The sequence below is a fragment of the Emydura macquarii genome, unplaced genomic scaffold, assembly GCF_026122565.2.
Source record: "Emydura macquarii macquarii isolate MOO-44397 ecotype Brisbane River unplaced genomic scaffold, CSIRO-AGI_Emac_v2 contig_3451, whole genome shotgun sequence".
Lineage (NCBI taxonomy): Eukaryota > Metazoa > Chordata > Testudines > Chelidae > Emydura > Emydura macquarii.
Window position 1 is genome coordinate 7,755,971 of NW_027133588.1, and position 27,329 is coordinate 7,783,299.

General features: G+C 39.2%; 1 protein-coding gene across 4 annotated transcripts in view; it reads right to left on the reverse strand.

The window, feature by feature from the left end:
• ENTREP2 (endosomal transmembrane epsin interactor 2) overlaps positions 1-27,329 on the reverse strand; it is a 344,249-nt gene that overhangs the window by 179,452 nt on the left and 137,468 nt on the right. For 3 of the 4 annotated variants that reach the window (XM_067534559.1, XM_067534563.1, XM_067534560.1), the window contains exon 2: positions 19,779-19,835. In XM_067534559.1, coding sequence (XP_067390660.1) covers positions 19,779-19,835 — 57 coding nt within the window. Of the gene's footprint in view, positions 1-6,988; positions 7,008-19,778; positions 19,836-27,329 lie in introns of those variants that run through there. The other variant, XM_067534562.1, reaches the window with a different exon arrangement.

Here is a 27,329-nt window from a genome sequence, read left to right on the forward strand (position 1 = left end):
TTTTAAAAATTGCTATCTTCCAGTCATTTGGTATAGAAGCTGATTTAAATGATAGATTACATACCACAGTTAGTAGTTATGCAGTTGCATATTTGAGTTCCTTCAGAATTCTTGGGTGGATATCATCTAGTCCTGGGGACTTAATACTGTTTAATTTATATTTTTGTACCAAAACCTCCTGTACTGACACTTTAATCGGGGACAGTTCTTCAGATTTGTCACCTAAAAGGAATGGTTCGGGTGTGGCAATCTCCTTCTCCTCCTCTTCAGTGATTTTATGGGCCAAGTTTTGAAGCATACACCCCACCTTAGGCATGCCAATGCCTCAACACATATGTACAAGTTGCATTTACATATACACGGTTGTCTGTGTACATGCATCAAGAAGTCGCACACAAGTTGAATGGTGATCCATTCGTATAGTGGTCGTGGATTCAGAGTATTCATAATTCTAGTCATTTTTATTTGACTTCTTTCTCTTTCTGGAAAGGGTAAGTATTACTCTTAGAATTATTTTTAGTGCAAATGCTTGCCGTTAGAATTTGAAAATTTTCTTCTTTACAACTGATCAAAATTCCAAAGAAGTCAGTGAGAAGGTTTCCACTGACATGACTGGGTGCTAAATCAATTAAGTCCCGGTGAACACAAAACCCAAACCATTAGCACACACACACAAAAAAAATTCTTTTATGATAAAGGTAAAGATTACCATACTACACACTTAGTTCTGCCAAATAATTTTTCTATTTCTCCCTATCATTTCAACAGTTTCACATGTAATCTTATTTCTAGAAAGCAACCAGTTTGATTTCTTTAATTTGCTTTTCTACCATCATTTGTGAGTGTTTAAGTTGATGTGTTTCAGTTGATGTGCAATGCTGCCTTCAGGAACATTTTCAATTGCCAAACTGGCACATTTCCACTTTCAATTCCTGGCAAAGAGAGAGTTAAAGTATTCATGAAATTCAGTAATATATATTTTAACATAGGATCAGCAAAACCCATTAAATAATTGAGGATATTTACAAAGAAAATCTGCACGGAACTCCTGCAAATGATTGCTACCATAAACTATTATGCAACAAAACTGATATACAGGAACAACAACTGCATACAATTGTCAATTACTTGCTTTTGAGTTACTAATCTTGTTGAAGTAAACAACCAATAAATACATTATGTTTTATTTCTCCTCCTATAAAAACTTTACTGACGCTGAATTAGATAGACATGAGAGGACCACTTCACAGATCTGAACCTTGAAAAAAGTCTGTCAAGTTGACATCCCTGATAGATATTTTCAAAGAAGACTTCTGTACACTGGACAATTGCAGCAAAATGATAAATCACAAGAAACATAGCTTGTTCTTTTATATTTACATAACTTGTTACAGTAAGGAAAGCATCACAAGTAATACTGATGCTGTAAATGTAACTTCATATTATATAAAACCCTGTCAACACTTTTTTGAACACTTTGAAAATATTTTAAGCAATTAATTATATTTTATTTTAAAATACTTCGCTTTAATCAGGATGCATTTTCTATATTCTCTACTCCCTTCCTTCCTTCTTTTAATATCAAGGAAATAAACATGAGAAAAGAATCCAGATTCACATTCTCAGCTGCACATAATATCCACTGGGTGTAGTTCAGGGGTGTGATGGGAAGAGCGGTATTGCAAAGGAGCGATGTTAAACTTCCCATGTCTGTAGTCAGTTTCTCACCTATATAGTCCCTGATATTTTTTTAGAGCACTCTCAAAGCTGCACTAAATTACACCAGCTCCTGTTGTGACAGCCGGGGAGCACTGGAATGCAGAGACACTCCACAGATGGATACTTCCCACCACACAGACCCACTTAGGTTTAAATCACAGATCGAAAACGGGGTTTTTTTTTTTAAATTTTTCCCGGTTTTTAAGAAGTCCATCTGGCCTGCTGCTGATTCCCCACCTGACATCACAACTTCTGAATATGGCATCACAGTTGTTTGCTGTGGAAATTATTATGGTGACAGAAACAAAAGACTAATGCTTTAACTGAGGAATAAGCAAAAGAAGCAGATGAATTTTTTGGTAATGAACTTCCTATTTTAATGCAATCCTCCGAAACAATAAAGAATCAATCAATCAAGGTAAAAGGTTCTTTACAGAACTGTTCCTATAGAAGTTGCTTTTTCAAGTTTTCCCCTAAAGGATTAGCATCTAAGGTTTTCTGTATTATTTAATTATGAGATCCAAGGAGAAAGTACTGAACATTATTGGGAAAACCTGGAGTCAGAACGAATCTGGTAGATGTAGTATAAAGAAAACAAAATCTGAACCCTGACTGCTTAACTTTTAACCACTACACACACGTTATTACTCAGAATGCACTGCCTCTCACAAATTTTAAAAATGGTGAATTCATCTGAATGAGAAATCAGGAGAGACAATAAACAATACAGGAGGACAAACATCCTCAGTGCCGTGTTCAAAAATATTGTTCTTCCCAGACTTTTTTCCATTGTTCATACTTGCAAAGAGCGATATAGGCAGATGATAACCTAAAACTCTGAAAAAGCAATGATTCTTGTGTAGCAGCAAAACAAGACTAGTGTAATACACAACAATAAAAATTATATAGATTATGGCAGTGTGGTTGGAGAGTTTGATAATAAGCTGGAAGCCAGGAACCCCTACATTCTCATGACAACTTTGGCACTGATGGACTTTGTTACCTTAGGCAAGTAACTTAAAATCTATGGGCCAAGTTATAGCCTGATTTTCATCCTGAGCAACTCTGCTGAAGTCAGCTGGGTTACTATCAGTGTAACTGAGATAAAAATCTAGCCCCTATTTCTCAGTTTCCCCTTCTATAAAATGGAGTTAATGAAACCTACCTACCTACCTAATAGATTACCTGAAGAAGAGATCTGTAAGGTCAAAAGCTTGTCTTTCTCAGCAACAGAAGATATTACCTCACCCACTTTGTCTCTCTGATCTCTTGGGACCAACACAGCTACAACAAGATATCATATAACAGGGGTGTTGTAAAGTATCATAATATTGAGAGATGCATCTTTCCCCCCATACTCATAATTAAGCCTAGCTTCCCAATGTAAGTTCTAAGTGTTGTCATTCTCTGGAAGTTAATGGTGATATCTGAATCTATTTATGATCCTATTATGTAAAAACAGACTTGATGTTTGTATGATAGCTTTTTTTAGAAGTGTTCATTTGTAAAACATTATTGAATATATTATACATTTCTGGATGTAGCAATGTGGAATTTATTAGACACAAATATTCTTGGAGTCAAGTAAGGCTTAAAGCAGACAATACATGCCATCATCTCTTTACTGTTATTGCTTATGCCCTAAAACCTGCATAGTAAAACCATGGCCACAACTTTTAGCTGATCAAGCTATCAATAGTTTTTCCAGTTTCTTCAACTTGTTTTGTTTGCTGAAAAGAACAAGATTTCCAAGGAAGAAACCTAAATAGCTGAAAAAAGTGATGTGACTATAATACTGAGAGCATGTCCACACTATAAAGTTAAGTCGACTTAATTTAAGTCAACATCCAGCCACTGCAGTCATTAAGTCAGTTGGACATGTCTTCATCACACTCATTGCATCAGTGGAGTGCGTCCTCATGAGCAGCAATGTAGAAAGTGGTGCACCATGGGTAGCTATCCCACAGTGCAAGTAACCAAAGGCAGTTCTGGGAAGGGATTGCGATGCCTCAGGGGACCACAATCTCCCCTAGGTGACCCAATGGGATATCAGTCTCGGGAAGGTAACAGAAGCAGCAAGGAAGCAGATACTACAAGTGTCTGGGTACAGACCTGGTCCTTATGCTGCTATGCTATGTACCACAATGATGCCAGCAGAATTAATACTGGAGTGGCGTGGGAAAGTGTCCTACGTGGTGGAACAAACATGGCAGCCCTCCCCAGAAACCTTCTACAGCAGATTTTAGAGAACCTTGATGAAAGTTTCCTGGAGCTCTCCATGAAGGGTCCCCGGGCCTATTGCACCTCATTTTTTCTTCATATTTAAACAAAATATAAGAGCATATAACCCCCACAGTTTGATTGGAATTGCATACTCACTAGAGGTGTTTTCCCCAGCATCACGCTTGGCTGTGATGCTATCCCTGTGACTGAGTGGACTTCTCTGGGGTCAAAAATAGCTCCTGGCTCTTGGGGACAATGGATTCCTGTCTCCCATTCATCTCCTCTTCCTCCTCCTCCTCATCCAAAACCTCCTCTTGGTTGTTGCTTGAGGTGGCCCAGGACTCTGACTCCTGTGAGTTACCCACGCTGCTTTGGGGGTAGTAGCGGGATCACTGCTGAAAATCGTCTAGAAGTGGCATGTCTGTGGTGCAGAACCAGGATGACTGTTTGCTTCCCTTGCCTTCTGGTATGCTTGCAGAAGTTCTTTGATTTTCACAGGACACTGCTGCGTGTCCTGGGTGTAGCCTTTTCTCCCACGCCCTGCGCAATCTTCTCATAGATGTCAACATTCCTCCAGCTGGTTTAGTGCTGTGTCTGCACAGACTCTTCTCCCCGTAGACCAATAAGATCCACCACCTCCTGTGTACTCCAGGCTAGAGTGCGTTTGGGAAGTTGAGTTGCCATGATCAGCTGGGCTGGCAAGCTCTTCACACTGATCAAACAGGAAATGGGAATTCAAAAGTTCCTAGGGATTTAACAGGGGAGGGACTGTTTCATAGAATCATAGAGTTGGAAGGGACCTCAGGGGGTCATCTAGTCCAATCCCCTGTTCGGAGCAGGACTAACCTCAGCTAAATAATCCCAGCCAGGGCTTTGTCAATCCACATCTTAAAAACCTCTAAAGATGAAGATTCCACCACCTCCCTAGGTAACCCATTCCAGTGTACCTGGCTGCTGTGCAGCAGAGTTGAAAACGATTACCAGAGCAGTCACAGCAGAGCACTGTGGGACACCTCCTGGAGGCCAATTCAGTTGACAAACAATGCTGCATCTACACTGCCTCTCTGTCAACCCCATCGACATTGGATTAAACGCTATGCCTCTCAGAGAGGTGAAGTAATTAAGTCAATGCAGCAGGTGAGTTATGTCGGTGGAAGGGACCTGGTATTGTAGACACATACATTATTAGGTCAATGTAAGGCAGTTTTCGTCAACCTACGTTTGTAGTGTAGACCAGGCCTGAGCAAAACAGACTTAATATACTTAAATATTTGCATACAAGCAAATAAGGCAGTATAATTCATTAGCATATGGTTGTACTTTGAACTATGAGGCTGTAGGGTTGTCAGGCATTAATGTTAGCAGGGAAAAAAATAATCAAGAGGCAGACACACTATGCCTTGGAAAATAATCAATAAGCATTGGTTATTTCACAGCATAATCACTCAGTGGCGACATTTATTTTTCAGTAACTGCTTATTATACAGTAAGTGCAAACACAGAAATATGGAACAGAACTAGATACATGAGCATCGACATTGCACCCTGGAAACAAACATTTCCACCTAGATTTTATTTTAGAAAGATGAGCTGTTCAAAAAGACTAGTGATTCTACTTCTTAAATAGTTCCTCCTTTTTCAAAATTTTTAATTTCATAGGCAATAATGAACACAACTGCCAGTTCACTGGAATGATGTTTCTGGTCGTTCTGAACACTGCATTTTGGGACATCCCATTATTTGGGGAATGAACAAACCAAGTCTCATAAAAATTGACTGACATACCTAGCCAGATCTTGTGAACACCACTGAAAACTCTCTTAAGCCTCAGTGACAAGAATAATTTACAGCACTTAGAAGCTGAATGTTTTGGACTATTAAACTGGTCTAATGCTCAGTTGGACCCTCATGGTTATACAAACAAACAATCCTCTCAGAGAGTTACTTTTTTTTTTTATGATTTGTTAATTTTTGTGATAAATACATGGGAAGTAAACATTACCACTGAGTTATGATCTAGGTAACAGTCGCATGCTGCTGTCTTTCCTTACTGAATGTAACACTGTTTGGTAACACCGTTTGCCTTTCAAGTAGCTATGAGTAGGTAAGACTATTTCCAGTCCTATTAGATACATTTACATGCCTGGACATTATTCCAAAGACGGGTGGATTCTCCATTCTATATAGTACTCAGCAAAGCACCAAAGGTAGGATGTTGTTATGTTGGTGGGGAATTTTCTATTTACTTTGTGTTAATACTGAACAAATCATAAGTCCAGTAACTATACCCCGTAGCTATAGTGCTTCATTTTTGCTTGTTGTTGTTAGAACTGGAGCTAGGCAAGAGGTGTTTTCCAGTCCTTGGAGTATCAGAGTACACATTTTTTTGCCAGTCTCAAATCGTGATGACAAGTTAAAATATTTAAAATACTCACACTGAAAAACAAAAAAATGGTTTGGGTCAAAACACTCATTTCCATAAATTTGAAATCTTTCGTTTTGATTTAGATCTTTTGAAGCTTTGTTGTAGTCTAATTAGCTTCCATTTTAAAACAAAAAGTCATTTTGAATTGGAAAAGCAGAACTTTTCAATTTGAAAGTCAAAGCTAAATGTTCCAAGGATTTTGAAATTTTTCCTCCCAACATTTTTTTCGACTTGGCAAAGTCATTTAATCCAAACCTTTTTCATAAACAGTTTCCGTTTTCATGAATAGGCATTTTTAGACTAGAAAATCTTTTGCTGAAAAATTCCTAACTAGTTACCACCTCATTAATCCACACTAATGGTGAGGAGCCACACTGTACACTAGTGAAATGTTTGGATTACCAAGTGCTCAGAAGGGGGACCATGGTACACTATGCCTGGGCTAATGGGGGAGCAAAACCTCATCCCATAGCCACAAACCCCAGCACTTGTCAAGACCTTAATAAAAGGTCTGTGCCCTTACTGTGCTCCTAATTTTCTTGATGATGCTGATACTGCTGAGGAGGCAAAGTCAGGTTTGCTGCTGCCACACGGGTGAAGAGGAAACAGCCACATCCTCACCAGAGAAAGGTAGCCTTTATCTACTTCTCTGCTCTTGTCCTTCAATTGCTGCTGCTGTGCTCCCAGCAATGCTGAACCCTGCAACAGGATGAGATAAGGATGGACATCTCTTTCCTCTTGTGTGAGTAATAGGCTGGTCCTCAGCTCTATCTCCCTCCCCTTCCCTGTGTCCTTACAAAGGAAGGTTGGAGGGAGATGCAACTAGAAGCCACCTTACTTCACTGGTTGCTCTTCACTCCCACGGTGGCAAGCAGAGCTGCAGTGGAAACAGTAAGCCTGGCCATACTCACTGAAGCAGATGTTACCTCAGCAGAAGAAGGGAAGAGCCTCTGAGAACAGAAGAGGCATTATAAGGCTCTAACCCTGATGCAGGGCTTCACTGAATGCTGGGAACAGAGGTGAGTTTGTGTGATATAATCCTCCTCCACTGACCTGCAGCAATATAATATAACCTGCACTGGCCCATCCTAGTACAGCATCAGAATCTTATGCTCTACTTGAAAACCTGCTTTATATTTGAACTTGAAGATTGTAGTTTCGGGAGCAAGTTTCACTGAGGTCCTACTGCACTCAGAACACACAAAAGAAAATCATGAATGTACTATGTATGCAACTTGCATATTAAATGGATATAACAAAAATTCTGTTCTCTTCTAGTGAGAGAAATTGTAAGAGCTTACAAATGTGAAACTTTGTCACAAATCTACTCAAATGCCCCCTTCTTGGACACTCAACATACTGTACAGAGAACCCAATTAAATGGAACTTGTGTGCTTTAAGCCGCTAGAGTGCAAACCAAGTCCAGGCACTGCCCCTAGCTGGAGGTCCCTAGGCACAATCCCAGAATGCAGATCCTCTACCTAGCAATCCCTCCGAAGAGCTGTGATCTCACAGTTCAACTGCCTACCCCTGGCCAGTACTGACATCTCAGATTCCCTCCGTAGTTTAAATACATCCTCCCCCAGAACTCCTTCTGTGTGGGTATTGTGGGTGCACAAGTTAACATAACAAACAGACTTTGCACAGAACTAGAAAACCATTGCTCTTTCTTTAATAGCTTGAGAAATGCATAGCTCAATCCAAAAAATAAGAAACCTAATACGCATTTCCCTGCTTCAGTTTTCTGAACCATGGAACCTCTCTCCCCCTTTAAATTAGATTGCTTTCTCTGATCTTGGTTGGTCCCACAAATAATCGCTACCCCCACTCTGCTACAACAGCATACCCGTCTCTTCCCTTACTGCCCAAAGCTTCCTGTATCTCTCTGAGACCCTCAAGTTTAGATGCCCCACCACCACCACCACCTGGTTCTTCTTGCTGCTGGTAATTTTCCACTCTCCAAATCCCAGCCCCTTACAGACAAGTTAGGGAAAGTGACTTCTTCCGGCTTCACCCAACCGCTCTGGCATATCTATTGACCAGTTACAACAATTTTCATAACAATTTCAAAATATCAACCAGATTTCATAAATTGTACTGAGAAATTCTCCAAATCATTACATACTTGCATGAGCATTGAGTTCTATACTTAGATTTACAAATTTGAAGAGAGTCAAGGACATCTCTTACAACATTACATCCAAAGGAGAATGAAGTATGCAAAATAATATGTATTACTTGTTTCACATTTATAATACAGTATTGCCCAAAGGTTATGATCAGGGTCAGGGTCCAATTATGCTGTACAAACACAAAAAGAAATAGTCTCTGCATTCTCATTTTTGTCTTCTAAGTACTGTACAAACATTAAAAAATCTTTACAAAATTTCTGTCAGGTAGGTGAGTACAATCCCGTTTTAGAGATGGTGAAACTGCAACACAGAGGTTGAGTGATTTACTCCAGGAAGCACAGCAAATCAGTGACAGATATTATTCTAATCTGTACTATGACTGTTAAATTACCCTGATGTCACAATCCTATTACAGTACAATGAGCTCTTTATCCTGAAATCAAACTAAAATAAACGCATAAGAAGGAAGGACTTCAAATATATTAAAGTCTGGCAGTATTTTAGGATTCCTTTCCTGTTTGTCCCTGTATTACACATTTTCTGTATTGTGATATAGCAAGGGCAGAGGGCAGTAGGAGAGTACATCTATTTGCAAACCAGGAAGTGGGCGGGCTGGCTAAGGGGAGGAGCCACTGAGCCTGGAACGCAACTGATTGCTTGGGACAACTAATGTAAAAAACAGGAAGGGACGTGAGGGTCACAGGTTTAAACGAAGGGAGCCAGAAGGGGACACCGAGCAGAGAACCCCGGACAGCGCCCACTGCTCCCGGAAGGTGTCAAGGGAGCCAGTGGACGATGCTCAGAGGAACTCTGCCCGGATGCGTGAATACACAAGGGAACGGAAGTAAGGCCCCACAGTCGCAGAGCACCCCCCCAGCCAACTTCCTCTCCCTGGTCTTGCAGATGGCCAGTTTGGCCAGGGCTAGGAGGAGGTTGACGAGGAGGTCCGGCGACTTCGTGGGGCCACGGATGGGGTGTGCATAAATGAACAGGTGCGGGGAGAAGTGCAGCCAGAACCTCAGCAGGAGGTTCTGGAGGAGCCAGAAGAGGGGCTGTAACCTGGCGCACTCTGACAGGGGGTATGTAAGCCCCAGAATGATCAGGGCTTTATTCCCTGCAGACCAGTAGAGGGCAATTAGAAGCAGCTGAGGCCAGTTAAGGCCCAGCCAGGTGCCTGATAAAAGCCCACTGCTCCAGAGAAACAGGGCACAAGCTGGAAGAAGCAAGTGTGCTGTTCTGCGAGGAGCTGAGGAGCAGACAGGAGTATAGTGGAAGTGTGGAAGAGCGGAGGAGTCCCAAGAGAGGTACTGAGCCCAAGAGAGGGGGGAACCTGCCCCTGGCCAGACTGAAACACTCTCCCAGGCACAGGGGCCTGGGTCAGGAAGCCCAGTTTGGGGCAACAAGGAAACAGGGCCTGAGAGGCCAGAAGGACTGAGGGGGGAAATGTAGCCCAGGGGAAAAAGACTGCAGCTGCAAATACGGTGCCAGCAGCTCACAGCTGCTACTCATAGGGCCCCTGGGCTCGGACCCGGAGGAGCGGGTGGGCCCGGGTCCCTAACCCCTCCCCAGGGGAGACAGGATGACGGGTGACTCCCTGGCCCACTATGAGAAGTGAAGTGTGAGACCCACTAGAGGGAAGCCGGCTGTCTGCCACAGTATGAAGAAACCCACATCAAAATAGCCAATACTTAGAAATGGAAACATTCCCTCCAAGGCCTTGTCTTCACTGCAATGTTAACACAAGTTATAACTCAAGCATTGATCCAAACTCCGGTCCCATCCACACAATATACACCTTTAACTTGAACGTGGTGTACTTTTAACTTGAGTTAAAGGCTAGGGTACAGACCAACTGAAGTTAGCTCCGCTCGTCAGCTGCTAACATGACCAGTCTGCAGGCTAGCTCCATTTGAGTGATGCTAGTTCTCCAATGTCTTCCCACAATTCCCTCACGTGCTGAGAAAGGACAGACAAATCCCACAATTCACAGGCATAGAATTCATAGAGAAGCTCAGCTCATCTTAAGGCAGTGATAAGAACCATGGGATAAACTCTGAGAAGTCTTAGCATCACATGAGTGAGTGCAGCACCTTGTGTGGATTTAGCAGTTTAAATGTTATTTCAGAGTGTGGCTACCCTCACTCCAGAGAAGTAACTCAAGATAATGCTGCAGTGAAGACATGAATGATGTCCTGAACATCGGCCTGAGAAAGTCATTTCCAGAGTGACATGCAGCATTTCCTTCCCTCAGGGGAACCAAACTACTCATATTTCTGCATAACAGCATGTTCTACTGACAACAGACCTCAAAGCTGGCCTTCAACATGCAACTATAATAAAACTATGTCATATCCTCACTCAGAATATTGAACTTTTTTGATATCCTGTGGCCCAGGTGATTTGAAACCTTGAAGAAAAAGACCAAGACCTTGAATTTGACTCTATTCTACAGAAAGCCCAGTATAGAAAATGGAGGACAAGTTTGATCAGCTCAACTCAAGCATTAAAGGGTTCAGAATCTGCTTAGGAGACTGTGAAAAGGAGCAGAAATGACTACAAAAATTGTAGTAAAAAGTAGATCCATGATATAGCCCATATGCTGACCATCCATTTCCATTCCTTTACTGTTTCTCATCTGTCCATTCATCATTTTTCAGCTGTATTCTTTTAAATTTGGCATTTGTCAGCCTTTCTATTCATTTTCATTCACCAACTGCCCAGTTATCATTTGTCAGACTTTTTTAGATATTCTGATGTGCCAGCACTGCGTATTCATTATTTGTCAGCCAAATTTGTCTTTTCCAGTATTCCATCCACTCATTTGTCAGATTTTTTTTCTTTTGCAAGTTGACCGCCTCAAGGATATTAATTGGCTTCAGTTTGGCCTTGTTTTGGCCTCATTTGTTTACTTTCATTCCCCTTTGACGTGTGTCAGCTTTTTTGGTTCATTGCTGCCAGCCCTAAACCCATTTGTCTGTCTCCATTTGTTTACATATACAGGATCATCTACAGCCTGTTTTACTTTCTTGTGCTATTCTGATGTATCAATGGCCAATTGCACGTGACTGTCATTTGTTCATCAACCTAAATGGGGAGTCTCTCCATTAAAATCAATGGAGTAGCTCCCAATACTCACTGCTGTAGAAGAACAGACTCTGGCCTATAATCTAGGCATAACTAGAAAATTATACAAATGATAAAGATGTATTTTCTACTTTATCCCCTATTTTCCTCCAGAAGATCCACCGTAGGACTGAAAGGCAGCGGAAATGAGGGGTCCAGTCTCCATACGACTGAACAGGTTTTTTGGTGGCATGTCAAGGGAAAGATGGGGGTTTGTGAATCCACAACTACAGTATCCATATCCACAAGACAAAAACACACTGCAAAAGGGGCATGACATGAATGTCACTGCAGCAACAGCCAAATAGTAGCTGCACTGATGCTCTAGCATCCAAATAAGAAGGATTCCACCATTCCTTAACGCCCTACAAGAGCACTTGTGCACTTATCTAGAACCACAGAAAAAGAATTAATAGAACTAACAGTATGGGAATTACACCACTCTAATAATAATAATGTATATTAATAACAATTCTTTTTAACATTACACAATTTATGTAATTAAAGAGTACCTATGAATCTGAATCCTGCTGCAGATATGAATGTATCCAATAGACCATAATGGAGTTATACATTTGGTACACATTAATTTTATAGTAAAAATATCTTTGAATATACGTTTACAAGAAAAAAAGATACAATGATGGCAATGGCAGATGAACGGCCCATCAATGTTTGCACTGTAAACGATATGTTTTACACACAAAGAAAGCTGTAGCTTCTGAAGTGTATAAAGATAGGAAAATGTTTGCATATAAAGAGGGGGAAATGTTATTATCAAAGAGAGCTTATGAAACGTGATCTTGAAGTCCCAAAAGCTTTGCACTCAGTGTTTAGTAATATTTATAAACATAATGCTACAAGATAAGCTGTCTCCAAAGGCTTTTTAGGACGTTGTAGAATTGCTGCAAATACATCAGTAATTGCATTGACTAATTGAACTCCATTATTATATGCACTGTATTCCAGTATAAATGTTGGGACTCACTTCAGTTTGGCATTCTATGATGCATCCAGTTGAATACAGTCTGTAAAATAAATGGACCTACTGTACGATGATAGTGGTGTTGACATTAAGGGTCAAAATCTAGTCTACTCTACTGTTGCCAAAATGTGTTACAACATATTATGTATAATCGAAAATGAAAGGAGTACAAACTAGTAGAAGCTGGAAGTGCTTTTAAGAAAATTGACAATCACAATGATTTCTACATGGTATGGGGCAAGACAATTCTACAAATCAACATTCTTATTTGCTTTTGGTTTTCACAGAGCCCTCACATTTTCTCTTTGAATTTCTATCTTCATATTTTAATAAGTGCTCTTTTATGTCAGTTTTCCATTTAGGCTGTTTTTCTTACTGACATTTAATAAGCTTGGTGACTGAGTAGATATACTACACTAAGTTAATAAGCAGGGTTTTATTTTAATTTTTTTAAATACTCAAACTTTACTAGTACAAGAGAACCCTACTAAAGATCTCAAATACCTTGAGTATTTTACATATTTCATACCTTTTCCATGTTTAAAGAATGAAGACCCTAGTTTTAATAAGATCAACTAAGAGATGCATGCTCACTTGAATGAAGGTCAAGATTTTGACTATAATGAGCTCCCAAAGTGGATGTATAATGAATTTTCTGAATAAATTTTCAGCACCAGTACACTTTACATTAAATTGCATTAACCTTTTACTTGCACAGATTTTTGCTAACATCATAAAGTTACATTTGATTCTATTTCTGAGATTTTGAGAGAAAACCCTACAGACTTTCTAGAATTAGTGTGAAAAGTTATTATAATTCATATAGTTTGCAACTACTGCCTATAGAGAGAAAGTAGTACTGTACATGAAGTCAAAAGCTCTTACAGATGAACTATGAAAAAAGCTGATACATTGATGGGACTGACATCCACAGTGCTATTCCATGGAGTAAGGGGAATAACAGGAATAAAATAGAACAGAACAGAAAAGAACATATATGCAGCAATTTATACTTAGATGCCCTATCACAAACATTTTTCAGTGCCCTAGATAGTTCTCTCAGCAGTTCTAATGAACATACGTTAATATAAAGAAAATATGGTTCTAAATTAGCTTCTTAGATTGTATTCTCGTCAGCATGTCACTAATGAGAAAATGCAGATAAAAATATGAAAAAGTCCTTGATATTCTCCTTTGATTGCACTAAGCCCAGAATATATTGTACACAGCGAGGAGCAGGGTGAAAAATAATGGAATCAATGGTCAGTCTAAGGAGAAGAAAAAGAATAACACCGTAAAAACCAAAACCAGCCAACTTTTTATTCTGGTGAATGGAAATCCATTTTGGTAACTCTAAGTTACATGGAACTCGTACTGATATGTAGTATGTAGTGATAGATATAAAAGAAGTTACTGATCTTCTGCAGCAATGATGGTTCTTTGAGATGTATGTCCCTATGGATGCTACACTGTAGGTGTGTCTGCACCCTGCGCCTCTGATCAGATATCTTTGGTAGCAGAGTCCGTTGGGCCTGCATATGTGCTCTCCTTCCCTCCCTAGTGTTCTGCCTCAAGGCTAATTAGCGCTGCACGGGCAAACCATCCTCCTTTCTTTCTCTACCGTAGAGACACTATAGATAACTCTTAAGTAGAGGGGGGAGGGTGGGTTGTGGAGCACCCACAGGGCCACCAACCGGAATTCCTGGCCCCATGACAGAACAGTTCCACTCCGCCTCTTCTGCCTGCAGCCCCAACCACAGTCTGCTCCAGGCCCCGCCCCCACTCTACCCCAGGCCCCGCCTCCTCCCCCCATCACTCAGTCTCCCTCCTCTCCTTCCACACTTCACCTTCCCTCAGGCAGCTGGGGAGGCTGAGTGGGGAAGGGGGGAGGAGGGACAGGGTGAGCAGTGGCAGGGGGCAAGTGGGAGAAGAGAAGAGAGATGCACATGGTGTGCGGCAGCAGGCGGGTTTGAGAGGGGAGGGGAGACGCGACTGTGGGGAGGCCAAGCAGGAAAAGTTACCAGAAGACAGGAGTGGGGCCAAGAGGGGAGGGACATGGCGGTAAGCAAGCAGGGTGGGGCCTGGGGCAAAACAGGGATGGACTGTGGGTGGGGACAGAAGACGCGGGATAGGGAGCTAGCCTCCCCAAGGTGAAGCTTTCACCCCGCTGCCCATGGCCTGGGCCTTTTTAAAATCGCTGGGCCCCCTTAAAATCGCTGGGCCCCTGGGCAATTGCCCTCCCTGGCTGGCAGGCCTGAGCACTCATAGGGACACACATCTCGAAGAACCATCCTTACTGCGCAAGCTGAGTAACTTCTTCTTCAAATAGTGTCCTTTTGAGTGCTCCACTATAGATGACTCCCGAGCAGCATCCCCGATGGAGGGTTGGGGCTTCAGAGTTGAGTCTGTTATGGATGACAATAAAGTGGAGATGAAGATGGCATCGGAAGAGGAGGAGTCTAGTTCTGCATAATCTGCAAAGGTATGAGAAGATACCCAAGTTGCTGCCCTGCAGATTTCTGGAATAGGAATATCCTTTAATAAAGGCAACCAAGGTGGAAACCGACCTTGTGGAATCTGTATGGATTCCAGGTGGAGGTACCAAATTACGAACATGATAGCAGTAGTTAATACAGTTCGAGACCCATGAGAGTTTCTGAGCTGATACTGTTGTGCCTTTCCGCAATTGATAGGATCAGCTTGGGAGATTTCCTAAAGACCTTCATTCTGTCCAAATAGAAGGCCAAGGCTCTCTTAATATCAAGTGTATGTAGTATAGCCTCCCTGTTATCACAGTGAGGCTTTGGGTAAAATGTGGAAGATGAATGAGGAGGTTCATGTGAAAAGACAAAGTCACCCTGGGATTGAATTTTGGGAGTGGTCTCAGAGTGGCCTTGTCTTTAAAGAAAATCATGAAAGGGGTGTGTGCCATTAATGCCACTATTTCTGCTATCCTTAGTGCCAAGGTGATAGCTACTAAGAACGCTGTCTTCATTGATAGGTCTGCAAGAGAACACGTAGCCATAGGCTCAAAGGGTGGTCTAGTTAGACTCCTTAGACCTAGATTCAGCTCACACATTGGCGGAAGAAGTTCCCTATGCCCTTGAGGAATCTCTTTGTTATTGGGTGGGTAAAGACTGAATAATCCTCTATGTGCTGGTAGAAGGTCATTATGGCTGCAAGATGTATTTTGAGTGAGCTGAGGGAGCCCTGTCTTCTTGAGGCCCAGTATGTACGACAGGGAGAGAATTAGATACTGCGGTAATTTTTTTTAGTCGTACACCAAGCCAGGAATCTTTTCCATTTTTGTAGGTAAGTTCAGTGAGGAGCCAATTTCCTACTATGCAACAACACTTCCTATACCTCCTTGGAGCAGTAGTTCTCTATGTGTTGGAACCATGAAGGAGCTAAGCTTTGAGCTGAAGGATCCATAGGTTGGGATGGAGAGTTTGTCCATCATTCTGTGAGGTGGTGAAGAGTGAGTTGAAGAGGGACTGGTGGACACACTGCTAGCTCTGCAAGGTATGGGTACCGCATCTGTCTCAGCCAAGTGGGAGCAATCAGTATAACTCTCGCTTTTTCCCCTCTTTATTTTTATCAGGACCCTCAGCATCAGAGGGCCTATGCAGTGCTAATTAGGCTCAAGGCAGAACATGAGGGTGGGAGAGTGCATGTGCGGGCCCAATGGTCACTGCTACCAAAGATCTCCGCTCAGAGGTGCAGGGTGTAAACACATCTACAGTGGAACACCCATAGGGACACTATTCGAAGAAGCTAAATTAACAAGGTATTCCTATATATCTGCACAGATTATGCACACACAAAGGTTTAAAACATGTTTTACATCTACTAACAGTGCTAATTACATAGTAATACAATAAATACCCACTACAGTCAAAACTACTGCAGTGGAGCCTACTTGAATAAATGCTTGTTCAAGAGTATACTTTTTTCAAAAAGTCATAGGCTAAACCAAAACACACAGAAAAATACAGTGTTAACCATTAGCATTAAATAAATACTTTGCAGTAGAATAAACCTCTTACAAGCTTCCAGAGCATCAAATGATAATAGAAAATAGAAATAATAGATAATAGAAAATAGAAGCCCAGAGTTGCAGAATTGTGTTTATTCAACCCCTATATACATAAACAATTGCATTAATGATCATGGTAATTATACACAAAAATACAGCGTTAACAGTGTTAATACAGTGTTAACCATTAGCATTAAATAAATATTTTGCAGTAGAATAAACCTCTTACAAGCTTCCAGAGCATCAAATGATAATAGAAAATAGAAATAATAGATAATAGAAAATAGAAGCCCAGAGTTGCAGAATTGTGTTTATACAACCCCTATATACATAAACAATTGCATTAATGATCATGGTAATTATACACAAATAATGTATGCACAATTTGGAAAATATGATTCTTAAAGGTATAAAGAATTTAACTATATATTGAAAGAGCAACAAAATGGCTAAAATAATAGAGCGCTATTATGGTGCAAGACAGATGCCTGGTTTCCACTATGTAGCCCATAGGGCTAACTTGCCTTTTCACTGCCTTCCCTTCATTATATTTAGCTGCTTTTATTATATTTAGCAGTAATACATGATATAGACCTGTAGGTTCCTTGCAAGACATTAACTTCAACAAGTTAGCATAAGGCTTGAGGCCTATGAACTTTGAACAGATAAACTTTGAACAGATAAAAGGCCCAACAGAAAACCCCAAGTATTGGGGAACTGAAAATAGAGTGTTTGAGGGGAATTTCTGACCACAGGAACATGACCCAACCATAAGGGCGTCATGGCAACATATCGACATATATAACAGGTACATGAGCTACATCCACAGATACCTAACCACAAGAGGGCCATGGTAATAAATTAACCTATATGATAATAAGTTGAGATTGTTGATATACTAACCAATAGGAAAAGGACATGCCAACATTAGTAAGGTGAAGAAATACAAATAAGAAAAAGGGGAAATACCCCTACTGAATATGCATCAAACATAGTGGCGTCAGCATATCATATTATAAAAGTTGCATCCCAACTAGGGGCAGTAGGATAAAGACGTCCTTGGTAGGTGCCAGAATGATGGCCACTGGCGATGAGGGGAAGGGTGATGGTGATGAGGAAGATGATGGCTAACATTTCAGGTTGTTCAGCAAAAGATGGTGAGAATATCTGGATGTGCAGATGTACATTCTGTAATATCTCTATCTACCTTATTGATTTGGGATGTTTGTAACTATGTTTGTGACTGGGCTAACTGTATTAACAAACTATTTGTAAATATGGAAGAGTTCCTATAGTGTGGGTGTTATGGTTGTGAACATCGGGGTTCCCAACTATATAATAATTTGAATAATACTGGGCTTGATCTTGGGAAAAGAACCTGTCAATCCTCGAAGTGATAACTGAGAATTCTTAAGTAATCAATATAATTAATATGTAATCTATAGCTCAGGCTACAACTGCTACCAAAATTTAGAAAGAATTAACTCTTAAACAGCAAAATTATTCAATAGTAAATATCAATACCATCTCAATCCTTTGACGCATAAGAAAAAAGTAATAAAATAATCTGACGTGGGAACAAATCACAGGTCTTTTAATGGCTACATTACTGTCAAAACATATGTTTTTCTTAGCTGTTGCAAACAAACAGAACCCCCAACACAGCTCCTTTGTTCCAAGTGCTCTGATTTCATTAAGATATTCACAGTATATGATATGTTAGGAATTTTTTAAATGTACAACGCAGTACTAGGAGTACATTTAGGTTTCTGTATAAAGTGTTGCAACCTAAAGTCAAAAGTGTTCAAGGTTTTGCTTTAATTTGCTGTTGGCAAATTAAATCCTTTTTTCCTAAGCGAATCTCCCTAAGTATATCCAATTAATGGACAGGCTCTCTATATAATTTTGGTTGCTCTTTTTGTTGAGAGAATATCTATAGAAACATTCTGTTTGACAAGCTAAAACACGATAAATTATTCAGCTGAGGCTCCTATCCACTTTGGATTAAAGTGAGGACTACTAAATATTTTTTAAACTCATCAGCAAACTGGTCCTGCTGAATTATTATCTAAAGAATATGAAAATGAATACTATTCAATATTGGTTGGATATATCTTGCTCAAACACTAGAAAGTTTCATTGGTTATCTATACTGTGTTTTAACAAGATGACAAATACAAGTAATCCATAATGTTCATCAGTTAAATTTAAATACATTTCCAAAAAATATGTTCAAAACACTTATTTTCTTTAGTGAATAATACCAAATGTTATAAATAATGTGATTTTAGTACATAAACTGGGAGAGGTATGCAACATAGTCCTGTATTACTGAAGTCTATGATTCCGCAGTAAATTAGTTGTGTTAAAGATGAAAACAGTCCCACATCTTTTCATTGGTTCTTTGATGAACATATCTAATGAGAACCATTCTGTTCATAATTTGCATCTGATGTAACAAAATCTCTTTTAGAATAATATTAGCAAGACATTATTTTACTCATTGGGACATTAACTAAACCAGACAAACCAACAATATAGCTGAAAGGTATTGTTTTTAGTGTCCCTTCTGAAGTCTTCTTCCACAAGAATTTGTAATGTCCAAATGGTAAGGATATATTTTGCGTGTAAAAGTTCATCAATATTCTGATTGTATAAATTTCTCTGTGCTCCCCAAAAGTTATTTATTCTATACAGAAATCTTAATTTCTGAGGATGCCGCATGAGAGCTGTGTGAAATGTTCAAAACAAAATTGCAAGGTATATGACACTTACCTGAGCTCAAGTTGAGTTACAAATTCAATTTCATTAACATTTTGAGCAAATCTATATTGAGTTCTGAGTTTGCATTGATTGTGAAATCTGCAGCTTGCCTGATTGAAAAAAACATGGCAAAACTCAAGGGTTTTGACTGAGTTTTACTTTGAGATTTGAGCTAAACTGGACCCCAAGTTCAAAGTGAAAATCCAGTGGGTTCAAACCCATATGGCAAAGCCTCTGAAAATGTTAACACAAATGCCTAAGAAGGAAATTGATGAGATGTATACAGTTTTTAACTGTGTTAGTTTTAAATGTTTAACATCCATTGCAGGTCAAGGAACTGCCTGACATGACTAAGAAAGGATTATCACTTACCACAAGTGAGAGAGGCCTTTTCCATGAGACAACACCAATCAGTCCTGACAACAGCACCTGAAATCAAGTGAAAAGGGTCACCATAGAGACACAGATTTTATATTAATACCTAAAAAAGTAATAATATCTTTTAAGAAAAAGAACAATACTCATAGAAACTGTAAGACAAGTAATTGGTTTTCAGAAGTGTTAGGACTGGAAGGTAAAATACTGCAAGATAGGCTATTGAAACAATAATATAGGCCATACTTACAGGATAGGGGACTCTATCCTGGGAATCAGTGATTCTGAAAAATATTTGGGGATCATAGTGGATAATCAGCTGAACATGAGCCGCAAGGAGGACAGTCTGTCCAAAGGAACTAATGCGATCCTAGCATGCATAGATAGAGGAATCTCAATTAGGAGATTATTTTGCCTCTGTATTTGGCACTGGTGTGACTACTACTGGAATATGGTGTCCAGTTCTAATGCTAACAAATCGAGAATGATGCTGATAAATTGGAGAGGATTCAGAGAAAGCCATGAGAATGATTAAAGGATTTGAAAACATTTCTTGCAGTGATAGACTCAAAGAGCTCAATCTATTTAGTTTAGCTAACAGAAGGTTAAGGGCTGATTTGATTAGTCTAAGTATCTATATGGGGAACAAGTATTTAATAATGGGCTCTTCGATTTAGCAGAGAAAGGTTTAACACAATCCAATGGCTTGAAGTGAAAGCTAGACAGATACAGACGGGAAATAAGATGTAAATTTTTTACCGATGAGAGTAATTAACCATTAAAACAATTTATCAAGGGTAATCAATATTGAATGTTTTTCTAAAAGATATGCTCCAAGAATTATTTTGGTGGAAATTCCATGGCCTGTATTATGCAGGAGGTCAGGTTAGATTATCATAATGATCCTTTTCAGCCTTAGAATCTATGAATTCTCATTCTATTTCCAACATGGATGAAAACATATGGTGCTGTAAAAGTCACAAAACCCTTTCCCACATTTCTACAAAGATTCCAGTCTGATTTCCAGATCAGATTGGTTCTATAAATTCAAAATAAGCCTAGGAACCATTTTCTCACTGTTCACTAGTAAGTCACGCCACTTGATATGCTATATGGTTTATTTTAATTAATATTTTCTGTAACAACATCAACTGCAAGAAGACTTAGAAAGATTTTTTGCACTGCCAAAATGGTTATTTATGTATTGTTCTCCAGCATAATTTAATAGATCAACAGTAGGTGAATATTAGCACAAACATATTGTAATAATAAAACTTAACCTTTCCATTTGCTATGTGCATTAGTGCTAGTCAAAGACCTCTATCTCAGCAATTTAAAATGTCTAATAGCTCACAATGGGTAACCATACCAATTCATACAAAGACAACAATGGAAGTAACTTGGTTTTACCAAAACATACACACACCCTTTGTCTTAATGTGCAATATTATGCCATTATTTATTTGTAATCATGAAAGACTTTTGTTGTGACAGGAAAAAATATGGTCTACAGGATGTCTTCTAAATTATTCAAGTGATTGACAGTTCTTAGGCAGTGATATGACAGATGAGTGACTATCTAAGGGTTATTTCCTAAATCAATGCAGGAAGCCTTCATCACACAACAGAGTGACATGTTTTATAAAGCACATCATCAGAATTTGGAAATACTCATGGTCCAAATTTTGCAGCCCTTACTCCAGCAAAACTGAATCAATGAGAGTTTTACTTTTTGGTTTTCAAGTAAAAGTGTGTTACACCTCCAATGCCTACTCTCACAAACCAATCTGGGCTCTGAGAGTTAAGCAGATTCTTTCCTCTCACACAAAATCTATAATAATAAAAATGGTGAAGGCTAAATTATACCCTAATTTACAATGGAAAAAACAGGTTATAGAAAGAGGCCCCTAGGACCAGCATAGCAGCAGCAAAAGAGAACAGGTACAGAATACGTTATGCTCTGCCTGCTCACCTCTACCAAGACCATATAGCCAGTGGAGCGGCACAAAAGTACACAAAAGCCCAGTAATTTCTAGCCCCTCTACAGTAACCATATGGCAGCTGCCTCAGGACCATCCTCTCAGTGGTGGCAAATCCCCCAGAAACCTCAAAAGGAAAATTGGGGGCATCTTACACAGCTAGAGCACCTTGCTGATATTTAGCAATGACTGTGAAATGTTCAGTAGTCACTGACGCTATCAGAATTAATCTGCTTTGGACTCTAAGAATACCTGAACTGTAGTTTATAACTTCTGTCATGTAAAAGGAAGGTGAGATTTTAAAAAAAAAATTGTGGCCAGGAGGGAGGGAGAGATGAAAAAGAGAGAGAGTGTATGTCTGTGTGCATGAGAGAGATTATGTTCAACTTAAAAAACACTTAAAAACCAAATAGAAACAAGTAAAAAAAAAAGACATGCATGCAGATAGAGAGAGAATATGTGGTATAAGGATGGTGGTTTCACATGAGTTTGACCCAGCTGCAGTACTCACTAGTCACACCCCACCATCATGCATATATACATATACACACACACATATACACACACACATACACACTATATATTACAAAAAACAAAAACAAAACAAAAAACCTCATCCCCCCAAAACCAGTTTAAAATTGTTTTAAACATGTTATTGGGATTACCTCTCCATATCCCTCTGGCTTCAGAGACAGGTGAGAGTTACCATGAGTTCATTTGCATAGGACTAAGAGAGCTAGAAAACTTGATGTACTTAAAGACTATCAGAGTGCATATGCATAAGAAGGCAGCATGGGCAACCTACATTTGGCATTTCCTAACTTTTGAGTGGTTGACCTTGCAAACACAGTGTCCTTTTAAACTTTTTTAAAAATGTAATTATATATAATAATAGGTGAGACCTTTGCCTCACCGAAGTCAATGGCAAAACTTCCACTGACTTCACTGGGATTAGGATTTCACTCTATATATTTCCCTACACTAACAAAAAATAAACTAACTAAAAACAGTTAAAGTTGCTCAAATGCGCACACACAACCAGGCAAAAACAAAAAACCGACAACCCAGAAAACTAAAACAAAGAAACAAAACAACAACAAAAACTCATTAAAGTTTCATCCAACCCTTGTAACCTACAATCGTGATTTCTTCTTCTCCACATTACATCTCCTTATTTACATCCACTTCTCCCAACACATAAGCCCATTCCCTGTTACTCCACACAGAACTTTGGGGGTAAAATCCTTGAGATCTGGACTGAACTGATTAATTCCAGTGCGGTCCTAAAAATACAGTTTATTCCCATCAGGTATCTGAGGAAGAAGTGGTTTGAAAGATATAGATAGTCATACTCAAGAGTTATTAACATTGGTTAATTTTGTGATATTACATGGGCAGTTCAATATATATTAGTGGATAGTAATTTTGTACTGAATTTTTCAATTACTGTAAAGCATATAGAGCTAAAGATAGACATATCAAGAAATCTAAATAAATTCAAGTTTATTTGATCCAAATTCTAATCTCAGGCATGCAAATATAGTCAACACAAACTCCATGGGAACTGAATGCTTATATATGAAAAACAAATTTGGTCCAGAAATTTAGGTTTAAAACTTATAATACAATATGTAAAAATATAACTTGCTCCTTCTATCTGTAATTATAGCCCATTGTTTATGTCAATAAGCACCAAATAAGTCACTACTATAAATGTATGGCTAGGTGGATTTGCTACTTACAAATATTTTTCAGGTCATCATTCTGCAGCATTATTTGTTATCTGCTCTACAAGGTCACTAAAGTCAGATTTTTAGTGTGTTTATTACATTACAAAACATTAATTTCATGCTCTGGAGCAAATATTTCACATTTTAACTATAACTAGTTTTGATGGCATTTAAGTTTGCTGAAGATTTTATGCAAGAAGAGTGCACATTGGAAAAAATACCTTTTTTCATATTTCCTTTAGCACTTGCATAAATTTAAGATAGTTTTCATTGTGAGATTTCAGTGTTGGCATCTGAGCAAAGTGCAACAGGGGAAAACCCATGAAAGCACACTAAAAAGTAAACTGAAATCAAGTTATGGATCCTGATACTAAAGCCAATGTGCAGATAATGCCAAACGTTGTGTATAGTTTATATTCTACAATGTTTCGCGTGTCATATATGCTACATATCCGTTATTACTGGAATTCCACTACAGTACTACATATTTCTGAAAGTTGGGCAAAGCAGAGAAAAGGAATATTTTTTGCAGTTAATTAAATTTGTTCACAGAGCTAGGATAACCTAATATTACTCTTATGATAACTGGGTTGATAATCCTGTAGTGCAGAACTGCGCTCAGGAAGGTAAAATGACAGGATTAGCACATTCAACTTCAGGCTAGACAGCAACACACTCTCAATTAATGGGCTGACTGAAACTGTAAGGTTATTAATAAATTTTTAGGAAAAACAACACAGTCCTTAAAAACAAGGTCTCTCTCTCTCTCTCTCTCTCTCTCTCTCTCAAACACACACACGCACGCACACAAAACCACTATTTCTCAATCCAATACAAGTGAGTAATTTAAAAAGGTGATTTGTTATATTGTAATTCCTATGAGTTGAAAATCATTTGTACAATTATTAATTGTCTGCAACAATTCTCTTCTTCAACACAGGGGGTGCAGGAGCACCCCCAGTACCCTTAGTTCTAGCACCTTTGGTTTTATCTGGATTGAGTCTCAACCTGATAGCTGTCATCCAGCCTCCAATTGAAGTAGACACCTAGTCATCCAATTTGTCACATCAGTGGGGCTAGGTAAGATCCAGATACATAGTCATGTGTCCTCAGCATATGGAAGACAAAGCAGCCCATGACTCTTCACAAACCTTCCCATTGAATTCATATACATTTTGAACAAGAGGATGGAAACTGAATCCTGATGTCAATGGGAGTTTGGCTTAAGTAAAGATATGCCCCTATTTCAGATCGCATGTTACAGTTCATTTGAAAAGGCTCTGCTCATTATTGTCCAAGTCTTGCTTTGTTGCTCCCCCCCCAAAGAATGAAAGAATGTAAATACAGGAGAACCTCTGTTATCCTCATGTCTATGCCATGCAAATCATGGAAAGGCAGGGCTCCATAGCAGGTCTCTATAGCTGCACAAAAAAGGGTAGTGAGGGATGGGGCCAGTGGGATTCATGAGCTAAAGTGCTTATTATGCCATCATGTTGTGGGTCAAAATTCTGACAGACAGGGAACAGAGGAAGCAGCCCATAACTTGTAGTATTTGCTTCATCTATGTACGGGGTTCTCAAACTGGGGGTCGGGACCCCTCTAGCAGTCGCGAGGTTATTTGGGGGGGGGTCGCGAGCTGTCAGCCCCTGCATATGCCGTGGCTGTGACTGTCAGCCCCTTGCATGGCTGACAGCCAGAGCCCTTCAGAGCTGGGTGGCCAGAGAGCAACAGCTGCTGTCTGGGTGCTCTGAAGGTAGCGCCACCTCCAGCAGCAGCACAGAAGTAAGGGTGACATGACCTGGGGGGTGGGGGGTCATCACTTTTTGGGGGGGGGTCATCACAGCCTGAAATATTTTCAAAGGGGGTCCGGGGAAAAAAAGTTTGAGAATCCCTGATCTATGTTCTGTGAAGTGGGTTGAGAACAGAGGGAAAGATTTATACTTTCCAGACTCTTACATAATTATTTCCCTCTCCTTTTGCCCCCCTCACACACATACACCCTCTCCTACCCACCACAGGGTTTTAACACAGGACCATGATCTGGAGTTCAATGTGGTATAAAGGCGCAAACTATTAAGAGACAGCAATTTGTCAATGCACCTAATATACACAGCAATAATTTTCCGTATTTCCAGTTTTTCTCTTTTTCTATTTTACATGTAAAATCATGACTATTTACTAAAAAAAAAAAAAAAAGGGACACCAGTAACTCATTTAGGTTTGGACCTGCCCTCAAACCATAACAGCATGAGGAAAATACCCTCTATTTTCCACATTTTTTAAAATCTATTATTTCATAATTCAAAAAAATTTCAGGCTCCTAGTCTGATGTGAAATAACAACATAGAATTTGAGAGTTTCCTTTAACACTGTTCCCACAACAGCACATTCTGCAGACTAAAATGATGTTCTGCAATAATGTTGGCAATTCACAGACAGAAAACTAACAGACGACATCCATACTAACTTCCTCTGCATCAGAAATACAACAACGTATGCTGACTACAAATGCCTCTCAGTGTGCACGTGAAATATCTATCATCATTAGTGCAAATTGTGCTCATGCATGGAGAGGAGACATTTACTTTAATGCTTGCATATTGAAGCAAGACAAAAACAGTAGAAGGTAAATTTATTTTCAAGTCAAAGGACTGCAGACAATGGGGACTAATCACAATGAGAAATTATTTTTTTAAAAGGCCACTGACAGTATCCTTTTAAAATTTGCTGTTCTCTGCACTCAGTCAAATTAATTGGTCTCTACAAATTCAAAATGCTACAGTTAGGATATGGGACAGATTAGGAGATACAGTCTACTGTCAAATTTGAAACCTTCATCTTTTACCCTCCCCCCTCCAAACATTCTACATAACACATTTTAAACAAAACACATTACTGATCCTTTTTGTGTGTGTAAATTTCCTCTTTGAACTATAAAACAATGTACTTATTGATACAGAACATTAATGCCATTAAATGTAATGAAAAAGCCATCAAAGTATAATTATGCAAACTAATTTACAAAACAGCATGGTCTTAAAACTACTGGAATTACAATATGAACTGAACTTGTGTAATAAACAAATGGTACCTTTATGAAGATACAAGTGCTCATAACACGGTGTATGCTATTGTTATAAGCAGTATATTAGTGACAAGAAGCCCATACCCAAGGAAGCCCTTCATAGGCTCTGCTGCCTACTCATGTTTTTAGTTTCTTGTTGCATGCTAATGTTATATGTTGAGGTGATCTGCTTCTTTTCCGCAGATTTAACAGTTCCCTGATTTCTCAGTTTCTAAAAGCTTGAGAGTAAACCTACATCTGACAGATTCAGTTAATGTTAGAATCATCAGTGTACACTGTTTTAATATATGGTCAAGTTAACTGCAGAAACTCAGCCCTTTTCTAAGATTTTAAATATACTTAAAGCATAAACAACATTTTTACTTAGCATTACCTATTTATCTGTTGTTATAAACATTGTCACTAGCATGACACATTTATATGACTGCTTTTCTTTTCCTCTAAAATTTATAGGAACATGCATATTCTCAAACTATATGGTTTTTTGAAAGAGTGTCAATTGTTCAAATCATACTCAGAGGGCCAATTCTTCTGCTGCAAGAATCTAAGTAAGTCCTGCAGGGTTGAATTAAGCCCAAATGCATAATGATCATAGAAAAACTTTTGTTCAATATTAGCAATAAATAAAATAGAAAACCACATGCCTTCAAATAAAGATATTATCTAGTCTATATTTAAACTATTGCGCTATATTCTTACTTTAGGTATTTTGAGTATGGCCACATAAACAATCATCAGCCTGTATAATTTATGA